General features: G+C 35.9%; 1 protein-coding gene across 1 annotated transcript in view; it reads right to left on the bottom strand.

Moving 5' to 3' along the window:
- DEUP1 (deuterosome assembly protein 1) overlaps positions 1-16118 on the bottom strand; it is a 42521-nt gene extending 26403 nt beyond the window's left edge. Inside the window, exons 1-7 of the mRNA XM_026109212.2 lie at positions 15990-16118; positions 15035-15098; positions 11167-11338; positions 9787-9882; positions 5036-5170; positions 2791-2904; positions 53-265 (exon numbers count right to left, since the gene is read on the bottom strand). Coding sequence (XP_025964997.2) covers positions 53-265; positions 2791-2904; positions 5036-5170; positions 9787-9882; positions 11167-11338; positions 15035-15078 — 774 coding nt within the window. The 5' untranslated portion in view covers positions 15079-15098; positions 15990-16118. The remainder of the gene's footprint in view (positions 1-52; positions 266-2790; positions 2905-5035; positions 5171-9786; positions 9883-11166; positions 11339-15034; positions 15099-15989) is intronic.
- Between the last annotated feature and the right edge of the window lie 331 nt (positions 16119-16449).

The raw sequence follows: 16449 nt of genomic DNA on the forward strand, positions 1-16449 counted from the left end.
ATGCTTCAACATCAATCCTACTGTAATCACAGAAAAGAAAAACTGGCATTACCTGGCACTGTTTTTGGTACATTTTTAGATCCTCCTGCAGTTTTAGGTTTTCCTCTTCCAGCTTATTCCTGTTTATTGCTATTTCATTCACAGTTGCCTTTAGCTTTTCAATAATTAACTCATCCTTTTCACTTTTGGGCTGGCTGGAGGTAATTACCTCTTCCTGGTTTTGTTTCTTATTGCTTATTTGGAATTGATAATTCTGGATCTGTTTCTAAAAAAGAAGAAAATCTTTTCAATTAAATTCAATAATTCTATGTAAATTTTAGGGCCAAATCATTGCTACTAAAATCATAAAGGTATTTCCATCCTCTTCACCACCATTTGCTCAGAAAATACGGCACAACTGGAATGGTTTGCACACTACTTCTCCACTGGGTATTTCCTTTTTTTCTGGCCTGAAGTTCCTTGCCCTTGTTGAGAAAATACTTTAAAAACTTTCAAGTGTGCAGAATTTTTCAAGTGTTTTTCTTCTCTGCTGTATACTTCCATAGTCGTTAATGCAAATTAGCCCCAAATGTGAAAAAGGTGATTATGATGACCTACTCAAAGCAGTTAATTACAAAAAAACTATTTGAGAGAAATGTTTCTCTTTGACACATTGACCTCAGTAAGAGTTGTGTATGTATGCCTCAGGATAGATATTAACCTTTGACTAGAAAGCTAGTGTTACATAGCTCATGTATAAACAGCACAGTTAGTTACTGCAGTAACTGTACTTCTTTGATACCATTATCCATAATCTTGGGGAAGAATTATTTTCACATTCATCATCTTTGGAAGCAAAGCCACACACTCCCTTTAGTTCCTTGTACTAATTAAAAAAATCTGAGAACCAAAACTTCAGGAAATTGGTATTGGTGGTATTTGTCAATCCATGGGCATTGAGAAGAACCACAATTACTATGGTAACCGCTTTTGCTGTTTAAAAAATAATCCATACGGATTCATCTACTGGGAGATTAACAAATAGCAATAATCTTCTGAAGACTGAGAATTAGCTGTAAAACAGCAACAAAATATATTCTGCAAACCGTAAGCATGTCTAGAGTACAAGCTGAGCAAGAAAATGTATATTAAAAATAAACAGGGTACCATGTTTCATTAATGAGAACTGCAAAAAGGCATGCTTTAGACTGCTTTTAATATCATTGACTATGTTCTCAGCAGTTCTGTTGGCCGAACACCTAAGCAGAACTGACCACTGCATATTAAATAAAAAGTCTGGAGAAATTTGCAGATACGTTTAGTTAATATAGATAATAAATTAAGATCCTCCTAGCATCTAAGATATGGAGTTTGACATACCATAATGGCAAAGCAGCCTGTGAAGAAAACAGTCCATGACTGCAGATGGAAATCAAAGACCACCTGGAAGAGGAATCTGGGCAAAGATAGGATCAATTTATATTTCTGAAAGACTTACGACGTGACGACCCATCAGACTTGTATCTAATAAGCTAGCTGGCGTGATGCTATGGTTGTGATGAAAGCTGTCTTCAAAGAAAAATAAACAAACTGCTATATATAAGCTTACTTGCTTTCTTAGATAAATCTACTGATGGTAGTGATGTGAACATCAACAGAAAAATGTGGCTGACAATCTTGTGAATACTCCATTTTGACTTGTCCAATTGTATAATCAACTCAATATGCACCAGATTCGTCTAGTCAAAGTCTTACTTTTTTCATCAGATATATGTATGAAAATTCAATAATTCCAATATAATACTTTCAGCATCTATAAACGAAACTTAACTGTCAGCCTTGGAGGCTCTGAATATGGATAAAGACTCTCGTAGGAATGCTTAAGAAAGTGTTTCACTAGATTAGGACAAAATGAACTTAGGTCCAGTGGAAAACGGGATTATCAGTCAACAGCATAACTGGTTTCTCTTTACTTCATTTTCAAGCTGTTCTGTGGACCAATGAATTTGTAAGTTATTAATTTTTTTTAGAGCAGGACAGTTCATCAAGAGACACATTACATCAATATTTTGTTCTGGACTGGAAGGAGTTAAAAAATAAAAATACACTATACATGCTATACAGATAAGTAAAAAACAAACGGGCAATGAAAAAGAATCACAAAGCCAACCAAGGACAATGACAAGAGGTCAAAAAATTCTGAATGGTAACTTGACACCTGAAAAATATGAGCAAAAAGGAGTAAGTGATCCAACAAACAAAAACAAAAAAAGACTGAATTTGGAGCGGCATGTAGAAATTTGTTTTTCAATATACCTTACATTAATGTATACTTATGATCCTCAGAAAGTGAGGTGTACCTTAGATTTGAGGAAACCTTATATTTGAACCTCTTAGTAGTAGCATGTACTGCTTACTTTATAAGATAGTTTTTATAACTTGTAATCACAGTTAATTGTAGTGAAGACAATACAATGTTCTGACAAATATCTCCACAGCATACTCAAAAAAAGCAAAAAGGAGCATGCATTTCCGTTTGTACTTATCTTTTGCAAAAATATTATAATTTTTATTGAGATATTTATTCATATTACATGAGAAAAATAAAATTCAAATAACTGTATGTATCAACAGATCTTTCAGTGTGGGTCTGCCTTACTTAAAAGCAATGTATCCATGTTAATTCTTCAGGTTCACTGTAAGGTTAGTGGTATTTAGATCTTTTTTTTTATTAAATTAAAATAACTTTTGCTGAGCTAACAGCCTTTTAATTATAGTTTGCTCTCTAAAGCAGGAAGATAGGATTTGTACCTGAAATAAATTACATTTCTCCGACAGTAATTTTTGTTGAGCATCTAAATAAACTAGATGATTTTGATAGATTGTCCCCTTCTTATCCCATTCTCTCGATTTTGCTTCAAATTCCTGAAAGACAGCAAAACAAGGTTACTAAATACAGGAAAAATTACTTTTTTCCTTAATCTAAATAATTTTGTAATTTGCATAGCTCTAAGAAAAATACAGTTCTGTAATTAAGTCTTTCCGTAATCTTGGAAAGAAGAAAAAAGAACAAGTATGTAAAATAGACATCTTTCCCTTCCAACAAAAAAAATCCAGCCTTATAGACTGTTAATCTAAACAGATTGGATATTAAACATAATCACTGAATCAAAATGATAAAAATATTTTATATCACTTCCATTGTTGTAGATCTTAGAGACCTGATTCATTACGAGACTACACCAATTTTATAGGAGGGTAGTTCCCGTGATTTTAAAGGAGTTATGCCCTTGTAAAGTAATCAGTAGGGAATCAAGCCCTTAATGTTCAGAAAATCTGACTACTTTTTTCCCCTTTTTCTTGAACAAATGGGACAGCAGCTACAGCGAAAAAAATTTACTTCTTGCTCTCTTTTCAATTCCTGCTTCTGATTCTGAATTTTTTTACCTGATTTCACCAGGTTTACACAAAACTTGTGTACAAAAATTACACAAAACTATTGTAATCATATTTCTCTAATACAGTTTCTATATTTGTATTTATATTTCTATTGATACTGTATTTGATTTTGCTTTTAAATCATATTAGATCATATATGTTCACAGACAGCCTTTGAAGACAGTATCCTGCAAAATAAGTAAGAGGCAGGAAAGCTCCATAGTTACTAGAGCTGTTGCTCTTTGGGACTGAGTGAAAAATGAGCAAAATAACAGTATACTGTTTTACACAGTGAAAATTAAAATGCTTTTTTAAGCTACTCTAAGAACTTCCTTTTTCACAATGGAAATATTGTTGCTCCCCAAAAGGTAGATGATTTTGTATAGCTATTCAAAACTCTGTGTTCCTCGAATTTAAAAAAACAGGTTTTATTTGCTGAAGCTAAATCAAATGCATTCCAAAACAGATTAATACAAATCTTTCCATAAAGCTTTCCTAATATTTGCTTTGGCATTTTAAACCAATAAAAATATTCCTGTTTTACAAAATGTGATAAAAATTGAGATTCAGACAACTAAATGAGGACTGCAGGTTCAAGGCCTTAGTAAAGTGCTGCTGAGCTTAGTAGATTTTCAACACAGTATTTATTTTTCTGAATACTAGAATTTGCTGAACATATTCCAAGCATTCATTTTTCATATTGCATAACTAATCAAATAATAGCATTGTGTTACATTATTTTCACATTTTAATCTTGAATAAGGTCATTCTCAAATTAGCTGGATCCCATGGTTTCACAGCTGTGATACATTTAATCAATGACGGATGTATAACCCATTTATTATTTTTGTAGTAGCAGATGTTGACAGTTACGCTGAGGTCCAAAGTTTGGTAGATTTTCTGGTAAGGACTCTTATGTCTGGAGAGATAGGGATTACGACTCAATCCTGTCCTTAGCATCTTGTATTTTCTAGTTCCCCACTCAGTATGCTGGATTCTGTGGATTTGATTTTTAAGTGCCTTATCTTTCCTCACAGCCTCATGTATTCATTTCCCTCACCTAGGGAATCTAGGTACTGAGGTCAAAGTTGTGGATTGCCTCAGGTACATAGGTGCTGAGAAGATATGTAATATAACAACCAGTTTTTCGATCCTTAATCCTTTTGCTGTCTATCCCTACATGATCAAAGTTGTCCTGAAGTCTATATAACTTGAAATAATGTAGTATATACCATGTGACACCTACAATATCCTCCATATGTAAAAAATCTCATGCCTTAATAGATGATATTATCCAATATACATATATTCATCAGGGAGGAAGTAACACTTACTTATACTGTATGTAATATACACTTACATATAAATAAGTATATATAAGTGTATATTAAACACATATACTCATTTATATTTATGAACCAGATTATCTGTGTTAACTAATAAAAATAATAAAAACACTTGGTTAAAGAACAGAAACCTGAATGTTAAATGATGTGCCTGTTCTTGCCATGTACAGAATTTTTGTAGAATAATGAGAAATTTAAAGTCTATGACTGTAAACCACAAATTAATTTGAAAGGCATATTAAAATTAACATATAACAACAATGTAATCTTACCTCTAGTTTCTTGTTTAAATTGCTCAGTTCAGATGGCATCTCTAGGCCTTCCACACATTTTTCTCTACTTTGAACCTTCTTCTGTTTTAACTGATGTAACTGTAGCTTTTCATAACTATGTATCAACTTCAAAAACTAAAAATGAAAACAGACATAAATATACAGAATCCATCCCAGATGACCACGTGGCCAATCATTTCTCTAAACTAGACTTGGCAAATGCAGCTTAAATGTTCTAATCGCTTAACCAATGTAACAAAGCACCAATTCAAAAAGTTAATTTCTTAGAGATGAGCAGGACTAAGCTCTTACATAAAGGTTACCTAACTGCTCATTTAAACACAGGTTCATTTAAGAACTATTTCATTTTGCTAAATTTTTTTATGGCACTTCTGGTTTTTACCCATACAGTCATTTCCTCTGCTATGTTTATATGAACTGTTTTACACTTGTTTACTGCCATCTTGTGTTGACATTTTCAAAAGGTACTTCACTAGCCAGAATGAAGGATTATCATTACAGTATTTTAAATTTATATGATTCCTTTTTATCGTGAAAATTGTTGAAATGTTATGTATGTGATGATTGTTTTCTTCTGGAATCATTAAGTACCAAACAGCGCCTGTGAGAACTGAACAGATACTGAATACTATTATGCGTCTTCCCATGAAAGCATGGCTTTAGACTCAGAGGCAAAGGAAGGTACCAGTGGAAGGAGATACTGCTGCAGAAAAATGGCCAGTTTGATGAAGTTAGCTGGCGGACGCTAAAGGGGAAGGTGGACATTCACAGGTTTGATATAGCAGAAACACACATGGGCTGGTAGATAAATCTGTATCTTGTTTTGAACAAGAAGGAAGAGAGCTCTTAATAGCAGTGCTTACATTGGAAGACCAGTGGCAAGGGTATTGTCAAAGAAAACACTAGAAATATGGTCTTGAGGAAAGCTAACCGAAAGAACTTTGTGAAAAATATTGACTACAAAAAAAGCTTAGAACTATGAATAAAGATCACGGCTCTTCTTGTTTGGTTTCTTTATATTTAGGGATATATGTTGTATTACATCCTCTGTAATAACTAGGGCTGCATTTAAAAAAATATGACTCTAACAGGAAATTGCTTGCCTAACCAAAAAACCCATAAAAGCTCTATTTTTGCTAACTGCTCAAGCTAACTACTGTCTGGAAGAGAAACTACTTCCATGGAAAAAAAACAGAATCCTATTGAACCAATATGGAACAAATAATTGTGGTCTATGCAGATAATAAAGATGGCCAAAAAGTTCCACGAAAGATAAAGAACAGAAACTGGAGCTGGAAAAACATCTGGAAACTTCCTAGAGTCATGTGAGATGATTACGGGGTCAGCAGCTGAAACCTGTCCAAAGAGCATGAGAAATCTGTTTGAACTCCTAATACGGACTAGGAAAAGGAACTGAAAAGATGACCAGCAGATAGATTGTCATAGACCAGAAGGTTTCACAAAATGTATAGGTTTAGGAATAGCTTTGACCGACTCGGAATTTTCTAATAGAAATCCTGTAACAAGGATTTACTGAGCTGAAAGATCACCTTCAGAAGGAAATCAAAGGTCCTGCAGACGAGCTGCCTGTACTTCAAATTGGACTTACCAGGGAACATAGTTAAGATGTAATATTTAAAACAGATCAGACTGCTTCAGCCTAAACAACATAGAACTCATTGTCTCTGGGAAAAAGGTGCCCTTTTTCAAAAAACAGGAGTCTGGCTATTGAACATATTATGATCTATGTGAAATGCCTGGGAAGAGCAAATCTAGATGAAGACAGTATTACAGTGGTTACGCTAAAAAGGCTAGGAAATACAAGATCCAACACTTCAGCAAATCATTCTAAAATGGAACAGAATGCCCAAAATGAGAAAATCAAATTTGAAAATTAGACTCCTGTAACATAATGAAATTTGGATATCTCTGGAAGGTTATAGTCTGCATATTATTAAGACTAGTAACCAGACTAAAAGCTAAGAATCTTACCATTTAATTCTACACATTAATTTTAAAGGTAAGGTCCAAACTGTTCTATTTTCATGCTGTACATGTAAAGAAAAGATGAGGTATTTTAGTGAGTTTTCAGGTGGGATTCATCCAGCTTTAGATTTCTGAAAGACAGACATCTAAGCCTGAGCTACTCTGAATTAGAAACAGGTGCCTCCAATTGGTGATTCAATTCATTTCAGCTCTCTTGAAAGCTGGTCATAAAAGGAAATGATTTGTATTCTAGGGGTGTCTGTTTCCCTCCATTGGATCTAAAGGGAGCCTGAGGTAGCTCAGACTTGGACAACTAACTTTTAAATGCCTAGGTGGCACTTAGTTGCTAAAGTACTCAGAGCAAAACTGAATTCTTGTTCCTCTGCTGAAAGATTTCTGTCATTTTCCAAATATGAATGAGCATAACTACTAACTGCTAATATAGAAAAAAACTGAAGGAAGAATGTAAGGAAAATGAACACCTAAAGTTTTTGCTATTTAATCGTAACATAATGTTGTATATTTGAATGAGTGCAGCAGAGTGGCTTAAGAGTTGCGCGCTACGTATCAGGAATTATTTCACTAAAACAATAAAAATATATGTTTTACTGCATTGATCAGGCACCTAATTAATACTATGGGACTGTTGCTCATTAAATAGCTGCCTTTCCAGTAGCAAAAGGTAAAAAGCACTGAGGATCACAGAAGGAGTATATCAGGGAGAAATTCTTCTAAGTAGCTCAAAGGTTGCTAGAAAAACAGTTGCCTTTTATATTTCTACCAAGATTAGGATGGAACAAAACTTGGGAGGGACTCTAAGAAAATATCTGTACAGAAAGATAAAATGCAACTGTGTGAATAGTAATGCTTGCACCAAAGTTTGTGCAAAATTAAACTGTAGCTCTGAAGAATATACAGGGTAGAAGGAGATATAACTTTCAAATGAGGACAAGAAAAAGAGTGACAAAGGAGAGAGGGCAAAGATTAATAATAACAGTGAAGCTCCACATTTTAGATAGCATTTGTGCAGCTGAGAATTGGGGACATTAAACTCATCCTACATAAGAAGGGCATCAAAGGCTGGAACATTTGATAAAACAAATAGGATGACAGAAAGAAAAAGAAGTGTGTGCAAGATGTATGCTGGGAAAGTATGAATATTCTTAAGAGCCAGAAATCCAAAAGTTTTGGGTAAAGGCAAAAGGTAAAGCAATCAGGGCTGTCACAGAAAGTTTAGGTGGTCTGAGTGGAATTAAGAATGAAAATCATGGCCAGAAGGATTACCAGGTATAAAGAGGGGAGCTGGAAGGATAGGGAGTGTCAGACTTTTTAAAAAAACTATGAAGAGAAAATAGATAGTATTTCCTCATGGCAAGGATTTGCAAGGGAAAGTAAGAACTTTAAAATCAAACGCTTTATGAAAAATGACATGGAGTTTCAATTTCAGAAAGAACAGTGGAAATCTTAGCAACAACACAAAACATAAAATAGTGATTTTTAACATGAGACAAAAGGATCTAAAGTGTAAAAAAGCATCTCATGGAACGTGATGAAGGATGACACAAAAGAGATCTGCTATAGTTTGGGGGATAGTTTTGCATTGCAAAAGGCACTTCACAATTTATACCTAAAATGTAGCACCTTTTTTTAATTGTCTGATGTTTAACTTCTCAATAATCATGCTAAGATGTAAGTATCTTTCTTCTGGAATTTATTGTGTAAATTAGAAAACAGCTTTTGTTTCTAGCTCCTTTCCCAAATGATTAAAAGTGTTAATTACATGCCAGCTAAAACATTCTCAGCTTACTCACAAATCTGCTTGCCAAACAGCATTCCATAATGAAATACAAGCATATATAAATAAAAGAAAGAAAACAAAACTTTCAAGATAAATTATACATTTGTGGTTTGATGGACTGTGGGTGATAAATGTTATCACCTCTGAAAGAAAATCATGATTTCCAACTTAGGCAATTGAAGCCAATTCTACCATATTGGCTACCATACCAGACTGGACACCTGACTTGGAAATTTTTAATTATAAGACAAAATCTCTGGTAGCAAAAGCCAGTAAAGAAAACAGTAGGAGATCAAGAAAAAAAAAAAAAAAAACCAACAGATGTACAATTGTGTATGTTAACGTGTTAAAATCTGAGAAACAGAATAGACAAAAATTCACTAAGACTTTAGATTCATGATTGGAGTGGAAAACAATAAAGAAACAGAAGTACAGGAATGGTGTAAGCATTGTTCATATAAAGCCAGAACAAATTTACAACATACATGTTCCAGGTTACTCTGCTTTTAAAACTATCTTCCCTTACATAATGCTATCAAGCCATTTAAATGATCCCTATAAACCAGACAAACAGAAAACAGAAAAAGGTATAGCAATCAAAGACATGATGAGAGCAGTTTGTCCCAAAATTCCTAATGTGCATCAGAGTCTTATTAGCATGAATCTAATTATCTGATTTATTCATTTCACCAAGGTTTCAAGTTATTAGTCCATATTCAAAAAATCAAATATCTGACTTCATGACAATTGATGGCATTGTCACAATCCATCCAAGAGTCCAGACATGTCAGTACAAAAAAGATAGACAGGTTGGAAGTTGCAGTCATCAGCATTTGCATGACACAATTTACCTTTCCCAAATCCATACAGGTGAATTTATTATATTATGCACAGGGAAGATCTTTATACTGCAAACAGAAAATAATGAAATTGACATTTTTCTTACTTGAGATTTCAGTGCTTGAAGCTGAACCTCATAATTCTGAACCATTTCATATTTAGTTTTCTGTAAGTTTTCCAGTTTCTGTTGAAGTAGTTCCACCTACAGTTAGAATAAGCATTTAATTTTACCTTCTAAAGTGTTCAAAAATGCATAATTTTTGAAGCAGTCATTTGAAACTTCAAAAGAAGACTGTCACATAAAAGGTGAATGTTAAAAAAAATTATTTATTTGTTTAATAATAAAACTGTACACCACAAAGCTAGATTGCATTGACATCAAGATCGGGATTTTCGAGTAAAAATATCTCTTTGCGTGCTTATGTTATGATTTAATGATAACACTGTATGTCATGAAAGACCCTTAAGTGAAAGTAGTTCTGGCCAAACTATATGAATGAATCACTGGCCACCAGTGTGAAAATTTGGCTTGAATGTCTTATGTAATCACATATATGACTTTCAGCTACTTATGTACCAATTACTGGGAGACAATGTAAGCTCATTTCAGTTCCCTAAATACAGTGCCATTTGAGATATCTTGAGTTATCTGATATTTTCACAGAGATCTGAGAAATATGACAAAGAACATACAGGAAATCTATATTTTTCTCGAGAGGCAGCAGGAAGCCAGGTGGAATATGCTAAAATATTTCAGCTAATACCTGTGTATAGGTGAAGAAATTGAGGCTTTAAGGGCTTGCTAGCTAAATTATTCTCTTGGCTCCTCTGACTGTAATGACCAAGGGTAATTGAATTGAATTCTAAATTGTTTGTTAGGGTGAGTTATATCATTTTCCAAACTCCCACTGACTATAATGGCTGTTTAGGCACCTAGTTCACACACAGACCCTTACATGTAAACACCTAACTTTAGATGTCTTAAACTAGAGTTGAATGCCATGCTAGGGTTCACTCATGTCTCTGAACAGTTCTAAGTGGTAATACAATACAAATTGCATTGTTAATAATAAAATTAACATACGAAGCCAGTGTAGCATGTTAAATGATACAAAATGGGGATGAACAGGAATTACAAGGACAAAATTTGGTCTAACTTTTTGAACAGTGCATTTTCATTTTCAATTTCTGATGATGAAAGAAGTGTTGGCATTTAAAAAAATCACATTATCTTTTTATAACTAAACTGAGAATATTTGATTTAGACCCTAGGGAAATAAAATAAATATGGGACTTTCAATGGCATTTTTACTATCATTCTTCAGAACAGAAGCACACTTTAAAACAAAACATTAAAGATAATTACTGACCTTTAAAACTGTGATTGGTATTTTGACATGAGAGAATGAACAGGACTTATAGAGCATATTATTAACTAACTCCCAGAATAAATACTTTCTTCATAGGATGTGATATTTTTAGATACCTCTTGACCTTTTTGATCCAATTTACTTCGGGCATTTGCTAATTCTTGATCCTGGATATCCATCTTTGCCTCCAAAGCTTGCATCTTCCTTTCCCATTCCACTTTCTTGCTGTTTACCATGATATCAATTTGATGCATTAACTCCTGGAGTTCTGCTTCACATGGAGAAGCTCTAATAATATAAAAAACCATAAATTTTTCTAATAAGGAAGAACATAGATTTTAATTTAGATTACTAAGATTTATTTTTTAATTATGATGGAAATACAGTTTTCAAAATCAGAAGAAAGATATGGAGAAGCTAAATGATGCCTTCAAGTGTAGGTATAATCCCACTTCTTCATTCTTAAGTTTGCCTGAAGTTAAAATCAGAACCTTTAGGATATTCTGGATTTTTTGCCTAGTTAAAATGCCATTTGATTACTCTTACAGAGATGAATTAAGCTGAAAGAATGCTACAGTGGGGCCAAAGACTCCCAGGCCCACATCTCAAAGGGCAACAGTAAGAGGAGCTAAACACTAAGTTGCACTAGGCACAGGACTTCCCACCAAGAGTACAGTAATAACGGAAGCAAGTTATTAAACAGCCATCTTGAAAACCAGCAATGATTCTTAATTGCTAGTTCAAATTTTATACTCTGATTTCACATTCTCTTTGGTAAATGGATTTAAGTCACAGGACAACTTCTATAACATTTGTCTACTAGGAAGCATAGAAATGAGTGCATTTTGAAACAGAACTCGTGTTTGGGCAACACTATGCTCGACTTAAATACAGATTGTGCATTATCTGCAACATAAACAGTACATTTTTTCCAAACTTCTGAGATTAATTTTGGAATACATCCTTTACAGTATGACTTATTTGCCAGTGATAGAACTTGTTTTATATTGTTGCTTTCAGATCATGATATCTCATAAGTAGCAAAATAATGAATATATCACATGATCACAGAATCACAGAATAGCTGATGTTAGAAGGGACCTCCGGAGACCATCCAAACCTCTGCTCAAAACACAGTCAACTAAAGCAGGTTACTTAGGACATTGTCCAGTCAGGTCTTGAATATCTCCTCAGCTGGAGACTCCACAACCTCTCTGGGCAACCTGTTTCAGTGCTTGACCATCCTCACACTGAAAAACTTTTAACAGACTCACTCACCACTGTAATGCTTGTTTTTGTTATTTCTTGAAATAAAATGATGTTTATCAGTTTTTAGTACATTCAGAGCTCATAGTATGTGAGATATAGATATTTTTATAATAGGTAGCAAAAGTGGCATATATTTCACTAGAGTGAAGGAATATCTTTCGCAGACTGTTTTTAACCAGTAGATAATGTGTTGAAACTTTTGAGAAGTAGCATCTCTTTTATTTCACTTTCTGTAAACATCTACTTTTCATACATTTTTTCCAGCAGCATGTTATCTGCATATGTCTTTTTCATGTGTTGACTGTTTGTTGATAAACTTTTTTCCCACTTCTGTTTTTATGACTGGTTTTATTTTTTGTACCTTTTTATCTCCTGTTCTAGTTTTAACTGTTTTTATGATTTTTTTTAATAAGAGGTTCTATTTATAACTGACCCCAATACATGGCTTTATTACTTTTGTTAGAAAACCTCTCTTTATCTTATCTTTACCACATTTTGAAAAGTTCTGAAATGTGTCATCTTTAGTCATTGCAATCTTATCTTGGCCAAGAAAAAGAAAATATTCTCATTTGGAATCCTCAGATTACTATTTTCAATGGTATGATCTGATCATGCCATTGTGAAAATTTCTGCAATCTTCCCTCTGCAATGAGTTTGAGATTAGCGTATCTAATTACTGCTATCTCTAAATGAAGATACAAATGAATTACATGACGTTTCTCCAGTGTGAACTCTTTTCTTATCTCAACAAATTATACTGTTAGCAAACAGTTAGTTGTACACCTGTTTTCTCTTCACTTTTTTAATCTGTTGCAGTGACTATTCATTGTACAAGTGACGTTAAATCTAAATTTAATTTCCATTTCCTCATACTGTTGCATTATTTTCATGCCTTTTTTCTTTTTTTTGTTTTTGATTCAGTACAGAGGCCTGTACTCACTTTGTCAGCCACACACATCTGTGAATGGATAATTTGTGATTTATGAGGTCTCGCAGCATGGAAATAATTATCATGATATCTACGACCATTATTCAGCCAGCTTCCCAAATTTTAAACGATCTGCATCATCCCTGGGATACTGTCAGCACAGATGGAAACTAATGTCTTCTGCCATCAGATGTGTATTCTAAACTGATCTTCTAGATTTTTTGCACAGTTAATGGAAATAAATAGCTACCTAGAATACTCTTTTTATGATGGGATGAATCACTCTCTAGATTCATCTGCAATGGCTTGAAATTTCACATGTCAGTTACAGCTAAGGCCAACAAGATCTGAACTCTTGAAATAGGCTTTTGATTTATTTAAAAAGTATCCAAAGAATAGCAATATTTTGATTTTTTAAAATTCAAGTTCTTACATGACTATATTTACCAATCATATCACTAACAAAAAGAAGGCCTCTTAGAGCCAAAAAAGTGCCACATTGTTCAGAATATACTATTTTACTGCAGAGTACTAAATTTTTTTATCATGAAAAATGCACACATTATTCTTTAGTACAACAGAATATGCATATTCAAACCATATAAAAAACTCACTGGATCATAAGAAGGTGTGATTGAATATGTGTGTTTCTATGAAGGCAGACTTCTACACTTTGTGTGCTATATTACCTAGAACTGCTTCTTGGTAATAATGATATATGAATTTTTTTAACATGAAAATATGTAATATGCTTATTTTTAAAATTATAATAAATTATTCTATCTAACTCATTATATGGGGAAGTGCTCTTTATATTGCTGTGTTCCTGGAACAGGCTGGATGGGATAGGATGAAGGCCTACAGTGTCTTCTTGTTGCTTCAGGACTATCTAGCTTCACATCACTTGCTTCATGCTATAGCAACGTGATCATGCCATGATTTAACAGCATAACTGTGTCAATAGACATGGCATCTGATGCCATCAACTCCTGCAATATGCAAGTGAGGATGGGGCACAGCAGAGTTCTGTAAAGCCATTCTGCCTCAGGAAGCTCTCAATAATGCCTACACATACAGAGCCAGATCCTGCCATTCCTAAGCTCCACAGTGTTTTGCAAGTGGTCCTGTTGATTTCAGTGATACAGTTTGCATAACTGCTTTCAGTGGGATTCAGATCTGGCACATGTTTACACTTCTTCTTTAAAAAGGTTTTGTGCTGTGCTAATATTTTTTTTTAGATTAATACTGGAAGAACTGAACTTGGATTATGTTGAAAAAGATGATTGTGTTGCGATTGAAAAATGCATTTCTTAATACCTGGTAAGAACAATTGTGGTTAGTATACGTGCAAAATAAGACTACGGCTTTAACAATTAATAGCCTTGTTTCTAAGATTTTTGAATTTTCAAATGGTGTGATATGTAAGTTTACACTCCTGTAGCCTAGCAACTTTGACTAGTTTTGAAAAACATTTCAAATAATATTTCTTAGCACTTTAATAAAATCCCACATGGCTTTCATTTTTTTCTTTTGTTCAGGTATACAGATTTTTAAAATTAAAAAAAAAAAAAACAAAGGCAGTTACTAGATTATTAACTAAAGGAATGAGCTGTGTTGTCCTGGTTATCAGTAACCTCTTCACAGTTTACATAAAAAGCAGTAGAAGAAATGGAGAAAGAATCATGTTTGCTTCTGAAATAATTAATATTTTGTGTTTCCCATCTTTAATAAACCAGCATATTCAATTCCATTAGGTGTTCAACTTCAGATAATAAGTCAGTACTTACTTGGCCAGAGTTTGTCCCTGAAACACTTCATTGTTCTGCTCCATATTATTGATAGTCTTCTAACCTGTCAAAACAGAAAAAAATAATTCAGATTCTTACATGTGTGTGATTACATAGCCAAGTAGTGCATACAGGATAGTTTCCTTTCAATTTGTGTAATTCTTCAATTGCAAATAACAGGAGTAGGGAAACGTAGCTCTAGGTCACAGGTTGGAATGGGCAGGATGGAGTAAGCTCAGCTCTGTGACAGCAGCTCTTGTACTTGGTGCAACAGTGAGATCCTAGAGGTGCTCCTGGCTTGAGGATAACCTTGGTTTTCCATGAGGAATGGTTAGTTTGGGATCATTTCCAGCTGTGTGATGTCAATGATTTGCCAAGACACTCTAAACTGTACAAACCTTCTGAATTTGTCACAGATCCATGGTTACGCTGAGTCCCAATGCCATGACTGCTCCACTGCCATGGGCCTGCAGCCAAATTTCATACCTCCGTACAGGCAGTTAACCTCCCACCCAGGCTGTAATTGCTCTCAAAACCAAATTTGGAATTGCACTGACAACGCGCTCCCTCGCTTAGCACCCGCGGCACGGAGCTGCACAGCCGTCAGGCACCAAGGGAAGGTCAGAACGCGAACGCTCCTGGGAGCTTCTGTGGGCCCGGTGGGGCACGGGATGGGGGCAAACCTGGCCGGGCACAGGAACAGGGACCGGCCAAATCACGGCATGGAGCAGCCCGAAACCGCTGCGGGGCAAGCTGCACCGGCGTGAGCAGGGGCTCTCACGGGGAGGACACGGCGCGGCAGCCGTGGCTTTGCGGGAGCGCACACCGGGCACGACGGCGGCGCCAGGCGCAGCCCGGCTCTGGGGGCACAGCCGCCCCGGGGGACACCGGCACCGGGCGGCGCTCCCACTACGCCGGGGCCTCCCCTTCCCCCCTCCCCGCCTCCGGCCCTTACCTGCGCCGGGGCCTCCCCTCGCTCCCCTCGCTCCCCTCGCTCCGGGCCCCGGTCCGGCCGCGGCGTGAGCTCGGCACCGCGGTCACTGCCGCGCTCCCATCGCGCCGCGGCTCCCGCCCGTCGCCCGCGGCCGCTGCGGCCGCGCCGCGCGGCTTCTCCCGTTGCCCCGGTAACGCGAAGGGCCGCGCAGCGCGGCTTCTCTCGTTGCCCCGGTAACGCGACCGGCCGCGCCGCGCGGCTTCTCCCGTTGCCCCGGTAACGCGAAGGGCCGCGAGGCGCGGCGGGAAGGCGGGAAGGCGGCTGAGGGGAGGCTGGTGGCGGCGTTGTGGCCGTCGGCTCTCAGTAGAGAGCGGAGCAGCCTGGCTGTTACTTCTGTCTTTCTGCCCCTTTGGCAAAATAGGCTCAAATAGGCGGTTTGCATGGCAGTTTATTTTACATATTATTTACTTATCTTTACATT

The sequence above is a fragment of the Dromaius novaehollandiae genome, chromosome 1 (genome assembly GCF_036370855.1).
Source record: "Dromaius novaehollandiae isolate bDroNov1 chromosome 1, bDroNov1.hap1, whole genome shotgun sequence".
Lineage (NCBI taxonomy): Eukaryota > Metazoa > Chordata > Aves > Casuariiformes > Dromaiidae > Dromaius > Dromaius novaehollandiae.